Genomic DNA, 16,309 nt, shown 5'->3' on the forward strand with positions numbered 1-16,309 from the left:
AATTTCAATTATAGTTGGGTTTCTTGGATTCTATTTTTGTTGGCAATCTTTCGTTGGTGAGACTCTTGTAAGGTTGTAAATATCATTATAAAGTGAAGACAAAAGTTGAACATGGCAGGATATAAATGGTACAACCTCTCCGTCCTTAAAACTTCATTGCTCTAAGGCTTCGTTTGGATTCAGAGGTGCCACTGTTGGCGACGACGGATGTCACAACAGCACCCCGTTTGGATCCATGCATGGTTGCGGGTGAGTGTGGAGGGGAGCAGAAAGTTGAGCGAATTGTTTATCTGCGCAAAGAAGAAGATAAAGTTGCACTGTAGATAGGGAGTGCCAAGTCATCCGAAGCAAGTTACAAAGTTACCCTTACTTTTGCTGGAATCAAGAAACAGTGTTGTGCATGCATGCCACATGAAGCCATGAGATTCCTGACTTGGCTCAGGAATCGTTTGACTCTGTGTGAATCTGTGAAAGGAGAGTGAATGGAGAGTGAATGCAGTGGTGGGTGAGTGGGTGAGGTAGGTGGGCGTGGCTATATAACAGCATGAAGTTCATTCCTCCATTCACAGAAAACGAAAGCAACCGAGCCATCTGAGAGTGCATTGTAGTGTGGTTGGAGAGATTCCTATAAGCCATCTTCGTTTCTGTTAGTATACCTTGTTCATCTCACGTCCTGGGGTTGTTCTTGTGATTCATCTGCGTTAATTTGGGTTGATATGGGTTCGTCTGAGGTGAGAGCTAAAGTCTGGAATGGTGCATAATCGATTATGCCTCAATTATAACAAGTCAGATAATCGATTATGGGGCAGATAATCGATTTTTCAACGAACATAATCGATTATCTGTAAAAGTTTACAGGCATAATCGATTATCTGGTGTGTTGAAAATGGGCCATAATCGATTATTGTGTTCCATAATCGATTATGGTGTATTTTTGCCTACACACATAATCGATTATCTGTAAAAGTTTACAGGATCGATTATCTGGTGTGTTGAAAATGGGCCATAATTGATTATTGTGTGTCATAATCGATTATGGTGTATTTTTGCCTACACACATAATCGATTATCACTGGATAATCGATCATCCTCTGTGCATAACTGAGAGCATAATCGATTATGTTCTATATTTTTTTGGAATTCTATGTTTCTGAATTTTTTTTTATGTGATTTTCAGGCAGTGTTCTTCATCCTAAGTCATCCTATTGTGCTGCTTGTGCTGCTGTTGTTGCTTATCTTCAGGTTTTTAATTTTTTTTATGTAAAGTTATTTTTTTATTTATTTCTGTTTTATATTTATGATTGGATGATTATGGTTTTGTAATATAATTTGTTTAGAATTTATTTTAGTTAATTATGTTAAGGAGTTACTAAATTATTGTTGGTTGGTTGTAATATAATTTGTTTAGACTTTAGTTTAGTTAATTATTTTAAGGAGTTAGTAAATTATTGTTATTATTTGATTGGGTGTTTTAATTTTTGTAGATAGTTATAATTTTTGTAAGATTTAAAAAAAATATTTATTTGTATGAAATGAATGATATTCAGAATGGAAACAAAATTTTTTAAAGTTTAGGTGATTAAAGACAAGTGAATTTTTAAATTTTTGTATGAAATGTACAAAGTTATTATTTATTTAAAATTGAATTGTTTATAAAAAAGATTTACAAAATTTAATTTAGACAGAATAAAATTCAAAATTTTAAAAAAAAAATTATAGGGTTTTCAATTTTGTAGATTTATCATAATTTATTAATGTTATAATTAAAAAAATGTTTTAAAAATTTGTATTTCACATTAATTATTGGTGTTAGAATTAAATGTTATAAAAAAAATGATATACTAATTTAAAAAGTCAGAAAAACATTACATAAGAAATATGAATTTTTAATAATAAATATACAAAGTTAATTTTTTTTTAACATTTAATTTAATTGTTTATAAGAGAATAGATAATTTTTTTAAATGAATATTTGTATTCTATGGTTAATATTTTTTTAAATTGGACATAAATTATTAATGTTATTAGTTGAAAAGATTTAAAAAAATATTTTTGTAATTTTTGTTATAAGATTTAATTGTTATAAGAAAAAAATATATGTATTTAAAATGAATATTTTTACAAGTGGAAATAGAAATTTGTAATTTGTAGGTTTTTTAAAAAGTAATTGATATTTTAGAAGTGCTATTTTTAATTGATATTTTAATTATAAATGTAGAAAGTAATTATTTATTTCAAAATAAATTGTTTATGAAACAGATTTAAAAATATTTTGATAGGGTTTTCATTTTTGTTAATTAAACATAATTTATTAATGTTATAATAAAAAACATTATAAAAATATTGTATTAATTAAAAATAACAGTAAAACTTTAAAGTAGAAATATCATTTTGAGTTTTTTTTTTTAATTTGTATTTCACATAAATTATTGGTGTTAGAATTAAATGTTAATAAAAAATGTTATAGTAATTTAAAAAGTCAGAATTGGCCTCATTACATAATGCTACAGATCATCAAATGTCGGGATAACAAGATGCCTCTCCCATATGCAAATTTGATAACGAAGATCTTGCACGTGTATGGCTTTGACTTGTCCAATGAACAAGCAACAATGTTAGGCTGGAATCATTACATTGGCAAAAAAAGTATGACAAAATTAAATATATTCCAGTTCAATGACATATGACAACTTGGTAGACCACAACGTGCAAACGAAGAAGATGATGAAGAGGATGAATTGCCACCACAAGATGATGAAGGTGGTCAACCTGAGGAGGAAAACCCCACTCAAAGGGAATGGTTAAATCAAATTTTGTCCGGCATAGAAAAGATGAATACCCGAATGGACAGAATGGAGGTTACTTTGGCTGACATTCGACGTCATCAAGGCCATTGAGTGTGTTATTATTATGTTATTGTCATTGTTATTTTTATTTCTAAGTTTCATGTTGAACATTGATGAATTGTGTTTGTTATTTTTGACGTTGACATTGTTATTGTTAAGGTTTTATGCTACTTTTCATGCTACTTATTTACATAATCATATTGTTTTTAATGCAACTTTTTACCATCTTATTACTTCGACAGCACTGGTTAAGTGTCATTAATGTCTGCGTATCACAACACGTCGTCATCTAGCTGTACTGGTTGTAGTGTGCAAAAACGTGGTACTTTTACCCATGCTACTGGGACCACAAGTGCCTTCGTTGATCCTATTTGTGATTGTGGACAATTTGCTGTTTTGAGAATAGTGACAACACAAAAAAATATTGGAAAAAAATTTTGGGTTGTCCCAACTACAAGGTAAAATTTATTCAATTAGGTTTCAAACAAACTTAAGAATGTTATTTTAAACTTATTCATTGTTCAATTTTATTGTTTTCTTCAAAACAGATTAGAAGTGACATGGTTCTAGGCTGTAATTTTTTCAAATGGTGCATTGAAGACGTTGCTGATGAAAAAGATGAAATTATTATGGAATAAGATATGTCTTCTAGAAAACCGTTTGAAGGTCTCCACAAGAAGGATTCAAATGTTATTACTGGGAATGTCTTTTCTTTTTCTAATTAACATTATTATGTTCTTCATGTAATGACTTTATATTATATATTTTGACACCTACTTAATATTCATGTTATATTCTAAATTTCTATTTTCTTTTTAAAATATATTCATTTTGCTATTCATAATAATGGAAATTATTATTAAAATTAATTTTATATATATTTGTATATATATAACATAACATAATTTATAAAATCATTTATAATATTAAAATTATGTAAATAAATTAACTTAAATAAAAATAATTCTTAATTAATAAAATGTTAAATAATATAATTATACTTTAATTTTAAATTATAATTAACTAAAATATGAAATAGGATTAATCATTCTTTATTCTTTTTTTATATAAAGGGTAAAATCGTAATCTTACAAATTTTACTATTCAAAATATATTAAAATACTCTCACAACTATCACATCATTCACAATTTCCAATAAACTTTCTTAGCACATCCACTCTAACATACTCAAATCCAAACAACCTCAACTTTTTTCACACTTCCACTCCCACTCACCCTCAACTTTCCACTCCCCCACACCCTCTAATCCAAACACACCCTAAAAAAAAAAGAGCCTCTAATCCAAACACACCCTAAAAGAAAAAGAGTATATTTATTTGAGCATGTGATAAATGAAAAGAGTACACTTTGTGAAAAGAAGGTATACAGTTATTGCTAGGATTCTTCTGTGATTCGATAAACAATGCCTTCAACAATTGCTTTGGTAAAACTAAAATTTAAAAACCAAAAATGAAATAAAAATCTGAAGTTGGTGTTTAGCCTCCACGCTTACAGCAAAAACTGGTGATTAAGATAATAGTCATAATGGTGTTGTAAAATAAGATAATCATAATGGTTAGTAAAACTTGATGTTGCCTTCTCAGATTTAGTTTTTGCACGTGTTAATAAGATAATCATAATTCTTAATATCACCTAATGCAAATATCCTGTAAAGATATAATTGATACCTAAAGTTTCTGATGGATAAATAAAGCAAAACAATTGGGATTTCCTCTTTGACTCTGTATTATAATGCTTCAAAATTCTTGTACATAAAAAAAAATGTTTCCTGAATTCAATTACAAGATCCACTGCAACACATTTCATCAACTTCGACATGTAACTAGTGTTGTTGCAAAACCTCTAACACTTGAGTCAAATGTGACAAATGATCAGACCAAGTGGTGTTATAGACTAAGATATTGTTAGAGACAAGGACGAATTGACGAAGAAAAACCTGAAAAATATGATTCGTGAGTGTCTGGAAAGAGGAAACGGCGTTTGATTTCACGAACTTTAGAAGTCATTCGTAGTGACCTTGGTGAGTACGAAAAGTCGTTCTATAACGGTCCTTTCCTTTGGCTTTACTAACAGCTGGTGGTACTTAGAGCACAGGTAAACCTTGAAAAATAGTGGGCGCCATGAAGCTCATCTAACAATGTTGGCGGCCGGAATTGGAAAACAATCTTCGACGATCACCACATTTAAGGCACGATAGTTAGTACAAAATCACTACGACCTATCTTTCTTCTTCACAAGTATGTCCAATGAAGAAAAAAAATATACTAGTATTGTGCTGAATTAGCCCTTCTTGCATCAACTCAGAGACAATCTTCTCAATTTCAGTCTTATAATGGAAAGGGTAACAATAGGGGCGTATCTTCAATGGTGGTAAACCCTATGGATTTTGAAAGACAGAAGCAAATTGCTGAAGAATAGTCATAATGTCCAAAATGCAGCTATGGATGCATATTAACAAAAAGGTCATCGGTAGAGGCAGAAGCCATCTCAGAATGGAGAATAAATACAACAGAGACGACATCTTTGTCGTGAAGATGAAAGGGATGACAAAACTGATCTGGGTCGTGTGACTGTGCCAAGGAAACAAGTTTCTATCCCACCACGTCGAGCAAGTGGCACAATAGTCTTAGGATGAGATTGACTCTTAAAACTTGGTGACAGCAACCCAAAGTCTTTCAAACAAGTGTTTTCTGTCATAGATACAACAAAAACACCAAATGTAACCGTTCCCAAACAACAATCAGAAACATTTTAGAGTTAAATTAATTCCCCTTGATACCATATAACAGATATGATAATTTTCAACAAGTCCAGAGAATTTCAAAAAATAAGGTACAAAAAAAGATGAGAACCCAAAGTCTGGGAATGACGTTTGGTCATGGGGAATAAACAATGAGGAAGGGAATAACCAAAAAATCAAATACATTCCAATTGCATTTTCCTATTCTTTTTATGCCTCAGCAATCCTAAGTTTCCATGTCTCAATGGGTCCCTGTGCCACGTGGCTGGTCCCACTCACTTCTTGCTCTTCTAATAGAAGATGGTGTCCTTCCTCCAACAAATGATTAATTCACCATGTTGGCACAGCACAATAGAGAGCAAGGAGACAAAATTTACATGGACATTTATTTGAGTAACTAAGAAATCCCATCATAATTGAAAAGGAACAAAATTTGCTGATACACTATATCATGATCAGAAAAAAAAATTGAACCACATTGTTATTCAAATCCAATATCTATGATGACGATAACTATTAGAAGTTTGAGCTCTTAAAGCTTATTTTTAAGGAAGTGCCTCCTTTAAGGAGCGGGTGAAAGCTTCCAGTTCTTTCAATCCTTCTTCAGGAGATTTGGCTTCTCCAAGCACCTTCACCATAGCACTGCCAACAATCACACCATCAGCTCCCCATCCTGCTACCTGTATCAAAGTATATACTCCATTATTAACCAAATGACTGAGGTACAAGCATACAAACAAACATATGGACTGAGAACTAACCTGTTTAACATGCTCGGGCTTTGATATTCCAAAACCAACAGCCACAGGTTTAGTTGTTGCCTGAATTGCAATTAAAAAAAAAAGGATTAAACAACAAGTATAAATATTGAGATTAACCAAGTTCAGTGGTAGACTATTGTCTTTATCATAATTGATCTGATACCAGCTCCTGCAAGCAAAGAGAAGTGACAGGACCAGAGTAGGGAGGGAAAGAGAATTGAATTTTTATCAAGTGACCAGAAGACATCCACCACATCATACAAGATACAAATAGAGTTGAGACCAAGATTAAAAAGACAAACCTCTTTGATTTCCTGCAGAAGAGACTGAACATTACCACTAACTGATGATCGGGCTCCTGTGACCCCCACCGAGCTCACCTAAATTAAATAATGGTTAATGACATTTGCCAGCAGATGATGAAATGAGGTATGCAGGATATCTTCTGTTTTCACGATCACAGTATATTTGTATCCAATTTCCAAAAACTTTGGAATCAAGCCTATAAACCCAGTTTGAAGTGTGAACTAAATAAATTGTTTGAAAACCCATACCTTTTCCAAGTTCTAGGCGCAAAAATATATCAAAATCAAATGTTTAGAAATGTCAACATGCAGTAATATGAGCAAACTTGAACAAATTAAAAATTAATTACAAAAAAAAGCATGAACGCAAGATAACACCAAACTTTCGTAAAATAAGGTCAACAAAATATCGTTGTCAATTTCTATGACTGGCTACTGCAAAAAAGAATGTCCTAATCCAGCCTAATAAATACTTCAAAAAGCTACCTTCAAACAGAGAAGGTCAAAGGCAACTGTACCAACTACAAACAATAGTTTTGTCTCCTTGGGGGTCAAAGAGAAGGTCAAAGTGAAAGTTAATAAAAAGAGGAATAACTAAAGTCATTGGCATTTTGCATTCGACACTGGTTTCTTTAAAGATGAGGCATCAGTAATGGTTCAAGAGTTCTTGGAATATGCCAAATGCAAGAAAACAACATTAAAAAAAATTATTCTTATTTCACCAGCTTAAAAGCAGATCAAATTTGCTTTCTAATATCAAAGAAGGGAAACAGTTGATGAATGGCTAACTTCTTATCCACGCAGTACACAAATAAGAAGTTTGGAAAAAAAAATATGGAACACAAATAAGCAGATAATGGAGTTATATGAAAACTAAGAAGGGGAGCCTAAAAACAGAAGTTAATAAGGTTGAAAGAAGCTCATACAAGATACACAAATCCTTCTGCTGCGTCAACAATAGCCTTCATTCGGTCCTTTGGAGTGGTAGGTGTTGTGAGGAGTACCTTAACGATATCAAAGAAGTAAATATACCAAATCAATTAGATATATAAACATACAAAGATTAATTTATCCAAACAAAATTAAAAAGAAAATATATTATAAAATGTTAACCAATATAAAATAACATTTGTATAATATTGCAAGATGTATAATGCAATAGAATGGAATGACGTTAATCACAACAAAACTTCATATCTCCACAATAACCACCATGTCTCCTTTGGTGTGGTTAACTACTGGATTTCATATTTATGAAGAAAAAAGATTCACCACTAGTTTTCAATCATTGGGATCAATGGTATAAGAATATTAATTTGAAATCCAAAACAAATGCAAGAGATAATTTAACAGTAAGCAAACCAGTTCGATTCCATTTTTCTTAGCCTCCGCCCTAAGAGTCTCCGTCTCCTCCAGAGGGACATCCGGAACCACAAGCCCTGTATACATATGGCAAAGAAAAGAATATCATCCTCATTACCACACTACAGGAAAAAGAGACAAAATAAAAACAAGATCTTATTTCATAATTTTCCATTTGAACGAAGAAGCTGATATAGAAGCTGAAATGAGGACTAGGCAGGAGAGTGAAGAGACATTTTCTCCTATAATGATAAATATTTAAATTACCGAAACCAAAAATCTAATTTTAAATATATTACATGGTGTATGTAATTGAATTGGAACTGCTTCCTTATCTTGTCTATCCATTTTACAATATTGAATTATCATAGAACTGATACAGAAATTAGACCCAAGAGAAACATGGCATAATGTAAAACTTTGGCAAATCGTTACTTGTGTTAAGTCATACCATGTACGCCAGTTTCTCTTATGAGGGACATAAATCCCCCAGTACCGCGCTTCAGTATTGGATTGTAATATGTAAACAGTGCAATTGGACATGACAATTGCGGAATAACCTGCCAAATCAATCATTGCAAAGGATCGTCAGTTCAGGGAGCTAAGAGAAGATACACATGACAAAGCAATTAGAAATTATTTCTGAACTACCCTTCCTTATAAATAGGAATAATTGTTTTAATGAGGTAACAATGGACAAAAATATCTCTCTCCAAAGGTTCAACTTTTGGGAAGTCTAGCGTAGCATAGGAAATTAGATACGTGTATCATTTATCCTAGATTTAAGGGATATTCTTTCCGGATTTCCTGTCACCTCCAGTATCTATATATCGAGGTACAATAAAGTATTGCTTAAGTGAATTGAATTGGTACAAGGCATTCAAGTTTATTCTTCTATTCTGGTTTCAAGTACGAAAAGGGATATAGGATGGATAGGCCTCACTCATTCAAATTTCATAACAATCTAGCAACATTGGTTGCTTGCACAGCTAACTTGTCAATTGAAGAAATGAAAATTAATTGCTAAATCATTAGCTGTTGACATTGATAACTAATAAATGACAAGGAGTTACATAATTACCTCCTTCAACATGGAAATGATTGCATTTAAATTGGTTCCCTTTGCAAGAGATCTTGTAGCAGCAGCCTGAAGAGAAAGATGGTTCAGTTTGAGAGTCAGGTGGTATAAGTATCACAAGAACAAAAAAAATAAAGCATCAAACCTGGATAACAGGACCATCTGCCAAAGGATCAGAATATGGAACACCTAGCTCAATTATGTCAGACCCGCATGAATCAAGCACTTTTAGTGCTTCTGCTGTGGTTGAAAGGTCAGGATCACCGGCTGTGATATATGGTATGAAAGCCACCTTGACACAAATATACTTCTTAAAAAATACTCATTTGGAAGTCAGAATAGCTCTGACTCTGAGACTCATATCTCTTTGCAATAAACTTGATACGGTACTAAAAATAACCAACCAACACACAACGATAATCACCAATATACCAACACCAACCCATTATATAATCAGGCAGATAAAAGTCATTTATTTGAAAAGGCACAGAAAATTAGATTTATCAAAACTAAAAGGCAACTACGCAACACGTTGCTATTAAGTTGAAATGTGAGACAAAGGAAAACATGGCAAGCATGGAACCCATACAACTTGAAAAATAAGTGCTTACTTTTCCTTCTTTTTTCAGTCTGGTGAATGTTTCAGAGAGTCCCGGAGCTTCCATGGTCCTCATAGCAGCCACTGGAGTGTATCTCTTCACAGAGATTAAAGCCTTCTTAGAGGAAAAACAAACATGGAAACCGACCTGAGGTTTCTTCAATTGCAAGAAGCAACTTGAGTTGAGGGCAAGAGCCATAAAATTGATAATTACTGAAATTTCACATAAAATTAAGCATAAGGGTTCCCAACAGAAGAAAAACTCATGACCACGATGTTACAGAAACCCAGAAAATGAATCTTCACGGAAAACAAAAAAAAAATGCACCAAATCCAACCCTTCAATGTCCACAAAATTTACAGCATTGCATTGGTTTGACAAATCCCTAGAACATTCTAGAAACCCATTGAACAATGATAAAGCTTTCACCATAACCAATTGGATAAATGCTAAAGCACAGAAGCAAATAATACCAACACATCCATTTTCACAACTCATCCTAACCAAAACACACTGTTTTCTGAAAAAGGAAAACGGAGATTTGAATTCAACGAAAGTACATACAGAATTTTGGTACCTAACAATCAAAATAAGTGAAAATGAAAGCTGAAAAGGACACAGAATCGGAGAATGACCTGATTCTTTTATGTTGGGTTTCTTCTCTCCTTCCTGAATGTGAGTCCTATTCTGTGCCTCTTGCAACCCTTCCTTTATATATAGTATTCAGTTTCTCTATTCACCTTTTCTCAGACATGTGGACGATAAAGAAATTCAAGTTATTGGAAATTAAATAAGCTATAAATTGAATGGGTATACAAATATATGAATACCTTTTTCACCCATTTCAGGACCAATAACTTTTATTCATTCAACGTTTCTGCCTCTATTCAGCCGGGAAATGAATTTGCTACGAATGGGATAAAGTTTATGTATGGACATGACACACCTAATCAAAATATTATGACTTTTTTTTCTGTGCTAATTTTATTTAATATATGGTTAATTGAACATTAGAATTCAATGGTAGGTAATACATAAGAATAAGGATAATAATACTCTCCATTATTTTTAAGAGTTATATTATTAATTAGTCAATTAAGATTAATATAAATGTAAGTTTTAAAGTAATTATTAAAAACTTAATAATTTTGTCATATATGTTAATTCATACTTATATTGTGATATAAAAATATTACTATAATTAATATTGGTTAATTATTTTTTTAACAATTTTAATATTCCTTTTACTCCCTTTTATATGATTTTAGGCTTTTTTTTTAATATGGGAGAGAGTGAGAGAGGAGGGAGTGAAAAAAAACAAAGTAAAGTTGTTTAGAGAGTAAAAAGTAAGACCTATACGAGGTGGCAGAGACAGGTAAAAAATGTACAGAAAGAAAGTACCAACTACTCATTAATGTACTTTCTATGTTTGGTGTGCATGTGTGTATGAGTTAGGATTATATGTTTAAGGAAAATAAATTATATTACTTAAAGAACAATTAATTAAATTAATTTGGTTTTATTTTGTATGTTTAAGCATACAGGAAACTTTCAAACTTAAAGCATATGTTTTTTTTAATAAATGCATGTGATAAAAAAAAACTTACATATTGAGTTCCATCCAAATAATTTTATATATTAGTTTAATATTGTTTTTATAAGTTGAAGTTTAGAAGTAAGCATAGTACTCACTCTTACATTAAAAAAAATTATATTTATCAAGTTGGTCGTAAAAAACGTATTTCAAAGGGGATTCCATTTAGAGAATAAACGTCATTCTCGAACTTGAATTTATCCGGCATATTTGTAATTTGCTTAGGGAATTAATTTATATACCTAACGGCATCCAAGTACAAAAAGCAAATTTATGTGGGGACAGTTTACCCATAATATATAAGTTGCCCAACTAGGGAGAGTCCTTATTCCTCGTGAGTTCGGAACCCATATGTTTTGCAAGCAAAAAGTCTAACACACAATTTCATGAAGGCATCATTAAGTTGTTCGTAGTTGTGAGAGTTAAGGCTACCTCACATTCTCACACTCAAGTTCTTATCGCAACTCAAGAGGTCGTGCCCAGAGGAATTTGAGTCGATGTCTTGAGCTCAATTTATCTTCTTTGATGATTGCTTAGAAGATGATTTATCTGAGTGTGTTAAGCTGGTTTCATCTGGTTTTTATCTTTGTTATTCTTTTTTGGATTGGTTAGGATGAGCAAATTAGTTGTAAGGACAATTTGGAACGGATCAATTGCTTTGGCAACTCCTTTGCTTTTTTTCTTCTCGTCCTTCGTTTAGCGTTTCAGTCAAAATTTCTTGAAGGGTTCATGGATGTCATTATCTCTGCACAAAGTGAACAAACACAAACATATAAGCAGAAACACGTTAAGAAGTTGTTAAGTAGGATTTTTTTCAAGAAAGTTGATCGAACATGGACAATATTTTCAAATACTCCTTGGTCATCATCGACCTTGACCATACATGATAACATGTTAGATTATGGGTCTAATATAATTGAACTCGAGGAGTGTCGTTGTCATAGAGGTATGGATGACCCTCTTTTCTAATTATAACTCACTAGTACAAAATATAAAAACGACAAACCTTTATTTAATGCATTTTTACGGTTAGACGTTGTCATTCAAAACGAGGTAGCATTTTTTAAATTAACTTCATTTAAGAATGCGGCTATTTCTAATAGTCACATTTTTAAACAATGCGCTTTGATTTAAGAATGTGGCTATTTGTAATAGCCGCATTCTTAAATCACAACGCTTTGTCTAAGAATGACACTTTACCTAATAGACGCATTCTTAAAACATTTTTTACCCTAACTCTGAAGTGCGCCACGTATGCTTTCATACTTGCTTTCTTCTTGGCGCTTCGTTTTCTCTCTGTTTATGCTCTCGTGCTTCCTCTCTTCTTCTGCAAGCCTTCATTGTCTTCTTCGTGTCATTGTAAGTTAATTTCGAGCTCTCTTTGTTCTTCACCATTGCTCGAAGATCACCACCGTTTCATTGCCTGTTGTTTGGGTTTTTATTGTGTCGTATTTACTTTGTCACTGTTGCCGCCTTCGTTGTCGTCGTCGTTGCTGCCAGTCTTGCGTCACTCTTCACCACCACCGTTGTCTTCATGCACAAGGTTGGTGGTGTTTTAATTTTTTTTTTTAATGTTATTAATTTGTTTATTTTTTATTTTTTATAATTTTTATTTTTTAAATTTATATTATTTTTATGTTTAGGTTAGAATAGAATTATTAAATTATTAGATGGTACATAAATTTATATTATTTAATATTTATAATTAATTTAATAATTTTTAATTTGTATATTTAGTATTTATTATAATTTGTATTTATTATTAATTTATATTATGTTAGTTGTTAGTTTAGAATAGAATTATTGTGTTGGTATTGAGTCTGAGGGTGTTCGACCATCGGCAATTAATACGTGTTAGTATTAAGTCTGGGGGTGTTCGACCCTCGGCAAACGTGAGATAGAACACTCATTAGAAAACACCTTAATGACTATTACAAAATATAATGGATTGAAATTGGATTAATTTTGTTCGCATAAGTGATGAGTACGAAAGAGGAGTAGAAGAATTTACACAATTTGCGCAACGTAACGCGAATAATAGTGGTTATGATCGAGCAAAGATTAGGTGTCTATGCGTTAACTGTTTGAATGGAAGGATACTGGATGTTAAGAAAATCAGGGAGCACCTTCTATGTGATGGGTTTCTTCGATCTTATACAACTTGGACATGGCATGGTGAATTATTAAATTTACAACGTGTTTCCGTAACTGAAGAATATGTGGGGTCCATCATGGATGATGCAATACATGATGATGTAGATGATGATCGATTGGAGGACATGATTCATGATGTGGGAGCTGAGTCTTTTGCAAAAGCGTATGGATATGGAAGTATGTTAAGCGATGTAGAGGGATGAATTTGAAGCAATAAATGGATGGACTGATAAAAGGTTCACGAAATTGCTTCAGTTGTTGACGGATATATGCTTCCAGAGGGAAATACTCTACCTAATCGTAATTATGAGGCCAAAAAGATTCTTTGCCCAATGGGTATAAAGTATAAAAAGATACATGCATGTCCTAATGATTGTATATTATATAGGAAAGATTTTGAATTGTTGAAAAGTTGTCCTAGGTGTGGGTTATAACGTTATAAGTTGAAACAAAAAGATGATGATACTATTGAAGAGATAGAAAAACATGGACCCCCAATGAAGGTTATGTGGTATTTTCCCATCATTCTAAGGATGAAGCATTTGTTTGCAGACCCAAATGATGCTAAGAATCTTATATGGCATGCATATGAGAGGAAATGTGATGACATGTATCGACATCCAATTGATTCTATTCAATGGAAGAAATTTGATTATGAGTTTCCAGAGTTTGGTAAAGAATCGAGAAATATCCAACTTGGTTTAGTTACAAACGAAATGAATTTGTTTGGTAATATGAGTATGAATCACAGATCATGGTCTGTTTTACTAGTTATTTACAACTTATCTCCTAGATTGTGCATGAAGTGAAAATACATGATATTGTTTATGATGATATCAGGTCCGAAACAGTCAGAAAATGACATAGATGTTTATCTAAGTCTCCTTATTGAAGATTTGAAGTTAATGTGGGATCAGGGTGTTGAAGTATTTGACGAATTTGCTAATGAAACTTTCAAGATGCATGTCATGTTATTTTGCACCATCAATGACTTTCCGGCACATCCACACATCTGAAGAATAACATTGATAAGTAAGTACACTATAAATTTAACTTTGTATGTTACTAATTAAACATCTACTAACGCAGTTTTTTGTATTAATCAGATCATGACGTGGATATAACATCCTAAAAGGTCGATCCAATTCAAATTTTCAAAATCTGAAGTGGATGACACTAAGGGTGTGTTTGGATTAGAGGTTGTGGGTGAGTGGAAAGTTGAGGGTGTTTGGATTGGGAGATGTTAGAGTAGATGTGTGAAGAAAGTTTATTGAAAAGTGTGAATGATGTGATAGTTGTGAAAGTATTTTAATATATTTTGAATAGTATAAATTGTAAGATTACAAATTTACCCTTGTATATAAATAAATAGAAAAATGAAATATTAATTAGTTTAAAGGATATTTAAGTTAATTAAAATAATTAGTATTATACTATTTAATTTCTATTACATTATATATAATAATAAAGTATACTTTTTGGTCCATGTGTAAAAAAATAAAAAAAAATTATTATTACTTTTGTACATAATTTTCATAATTAAAATAATTGTAGGTTTCAATTATAACTTAAAAAATAATATAAAATTGAAATGAATTAAAAAAAAAATAGAATATAGAAATTAAATATAAATTTATGTCCAATTTAAAAAAATATTAACTAACGCTAAACCCTAAAAATATTATTTACAAATAAAAAACTATTTCTTATAAACAATTTAATTTTTAAACACTAATAACTATCTACAATAATTATTAATTTTGTGCATATTTTAGTTAATTAAAATAATTTAAAGTTTTATTTATAAATAAAATAAAATATGTAAAATTCAAAAGAAATAATTAAATATAATTTTAAATATAAGTATAATTTTATCATTTTCTTCTCTAAACCTTGACTGTGTTTTTAATTACTACAACTTTTTTTATAATTTTTTAATTATAAGATTATAATTTATGTATAACCTAACAAAAGAAACACTAAACATTATTATTATTACTATTTTTAAAATACATATTCATATTTATAATTTGAATTCATCTGTAACAAAATAAATATTCATATTTCAATATAATCTTTCCTTCCAATATACAATTACACAAACAACTTATCACAATAATTAATTTACTAATATAATTAATAAATTTCTCTTAAATATTTAGATCTAAAATTACAAAGTAATTAACATCAATAATTACTTTCAAATAATTTAAACAAATTCAATTCCAAAGAAAATTTAAACATAAATCTGAAAACTATGAACATAATCGATTATCAGTTCCCTTCAAAAAGCCACATAATCGATTATCCACAGACATAATCGATTATGCTTGTAGTGCAAAAACTAACATAATCGATTATGTTAGTTTCATAATCGATTATGGTCAAAATAACACATGACCCATAATCGATTATGGTTGCCAAAAATTTCCAGATAATCGATTATGTGAGCAAACATGAAGCTGAAATAATCGATTAGGTTCAAACTGAAATAAAAAAAACGTAACCCAGGACACACGTGAACCACCAAACTCACTCTCCTACCTCTATTCTCACTGAAGACCCTCTCCAAGCACTATATCAATGCAACTCTTTCTCTGTCAAGGCTAGCCAGATGTATATGTGGTGTAGATATGGTGGTCTTCGAAGTGGTGTAGATATGGTGGTCTTCGAAGGCACTTATATAATGGTTCATCATGCACCTACTCTCTCACCAATGCAGAAAGAGTTATTGTGCGTACGTGAATAAGGGGCAGCATGGTAAATGAAGGAATCCTACATGGCTTTCCACCCTTCTCACCCTCCTATCTCCTCATATCACAGATGAACCAAAAAGCACTCTCCTTTCC

At 31.5% G+C, this 16,309-nt stretch overlaps 1 protein-coding gene and 1 long non-coding RNA gene across 4 annotated transcripts; one reads left to right on the forward strand and one right to left on the reverse strand.

The window, feature by feature from the left end:
- Positions 1-59: 59 nt before the first annotated feature.
- LOC137814255 (uncharacterized) lies at positions 60-3,282 on the forward strand. Of its 2 annotated transcripts, XR_011081625.1 has the most exons (3): positions 71-731; positions 1,178-1,242; positions 2,511-3,282. It is a non-coding gene; the product is annotated as an uncharacterized lncRNA (long non-coding RNA). The 2 variants fall into 2 exon arrangements; XR_011081624.1 differs by lacking the exon at positions 2,511-3,282 and having other exon boundaries at positions 60-731; positions 1,178-1,453.
- Positions 3,283-5,991: 2,709 nt separating this feature from the next.
- Positions 5,992-10,654, reverse strand: LOC137814256 (tryptophan synthase alpha chain-like). 2 transcript variants are annotated; one of them, XM_068616881.1, is made up of 11 exons: positions 10,543-10,654; positions 10,348-10,452; positions 9,725-9,859; positions 9,259-9,405; positions 9,117-9,182; positions 8,487-8,595; positions 8,036-8,112; positions 7,600-7,677; positions 6,671-6,748; positions 6,369-6,428; positions 5,992-6,287 (listed from the first exon to the last, which is right to left on the reverse strand). In XM_068616881.1, exons 3-11 carry the CDS (start codon positions 9,785-9,787, stop codon positions 6,153-6,155), a joined length of 813 nt encoding a protein of 270 aa, XP_068472982.1. In that variant the 5' UTR covers positions 9,788-9,859; positions 10,348-10,452; positions 10,543-10,654; the 3' UTR covers positions 5,992-6,152. The 2 variants fall into 2 exon arrangements, with proteins under 2 accessions (XP_068472982.1, XP_068472981.1); XM_068616880.1 differs by having other exon boundaries at positions 9,725-9,924.
- Positions 10,655-16,309: the final 5,655 nt, after the last annotated feature.

This window comes from Phaseolus vulgaris, chromosome 1, assembly GCF_000499845.2.
Source record: "Phaseolus vulgaris cultivar G19833 chromosome 1, P. vulgaris v2.0, whole genome shotgun sequence".
In the NCBI taxonomy this organism is placed as follows: Eukaryota; Viridiplantae; Streptophyta; class Magnoliopsida; order Fabales; family Fabaceae; genus Phaseolus; species Phaseolus vulgaris.

What these genes read in the sequence shown, in the direction of transcription:
- LOC137814256 (XM_068616880.1), bottom strand. Translation starts at nt 9,910, where the DNA reads ATGGCTCTTGCCCTCAACTCAAGTTGCTTCTTGCAATTGAAGAAACCT. An exon ending in CAGATGGTCCTGTTATCCAG is followed by an intron (nt 9,183 to 9,258) that starts GTTTGATGCTTT and finishes CTTTCTCTTCAG; the next exon opens with GCTGCTGCTACAAGATCTCT. An exon ending in AGCCCGAGCATGTTAAACAG is followed by an intron (nt 6,288 to 6,368) that starts GTTAGTTCTCAG and finishes ACTTTGATACAG; the next exon opens with GTAGCAGGATGGGGAGCTGA.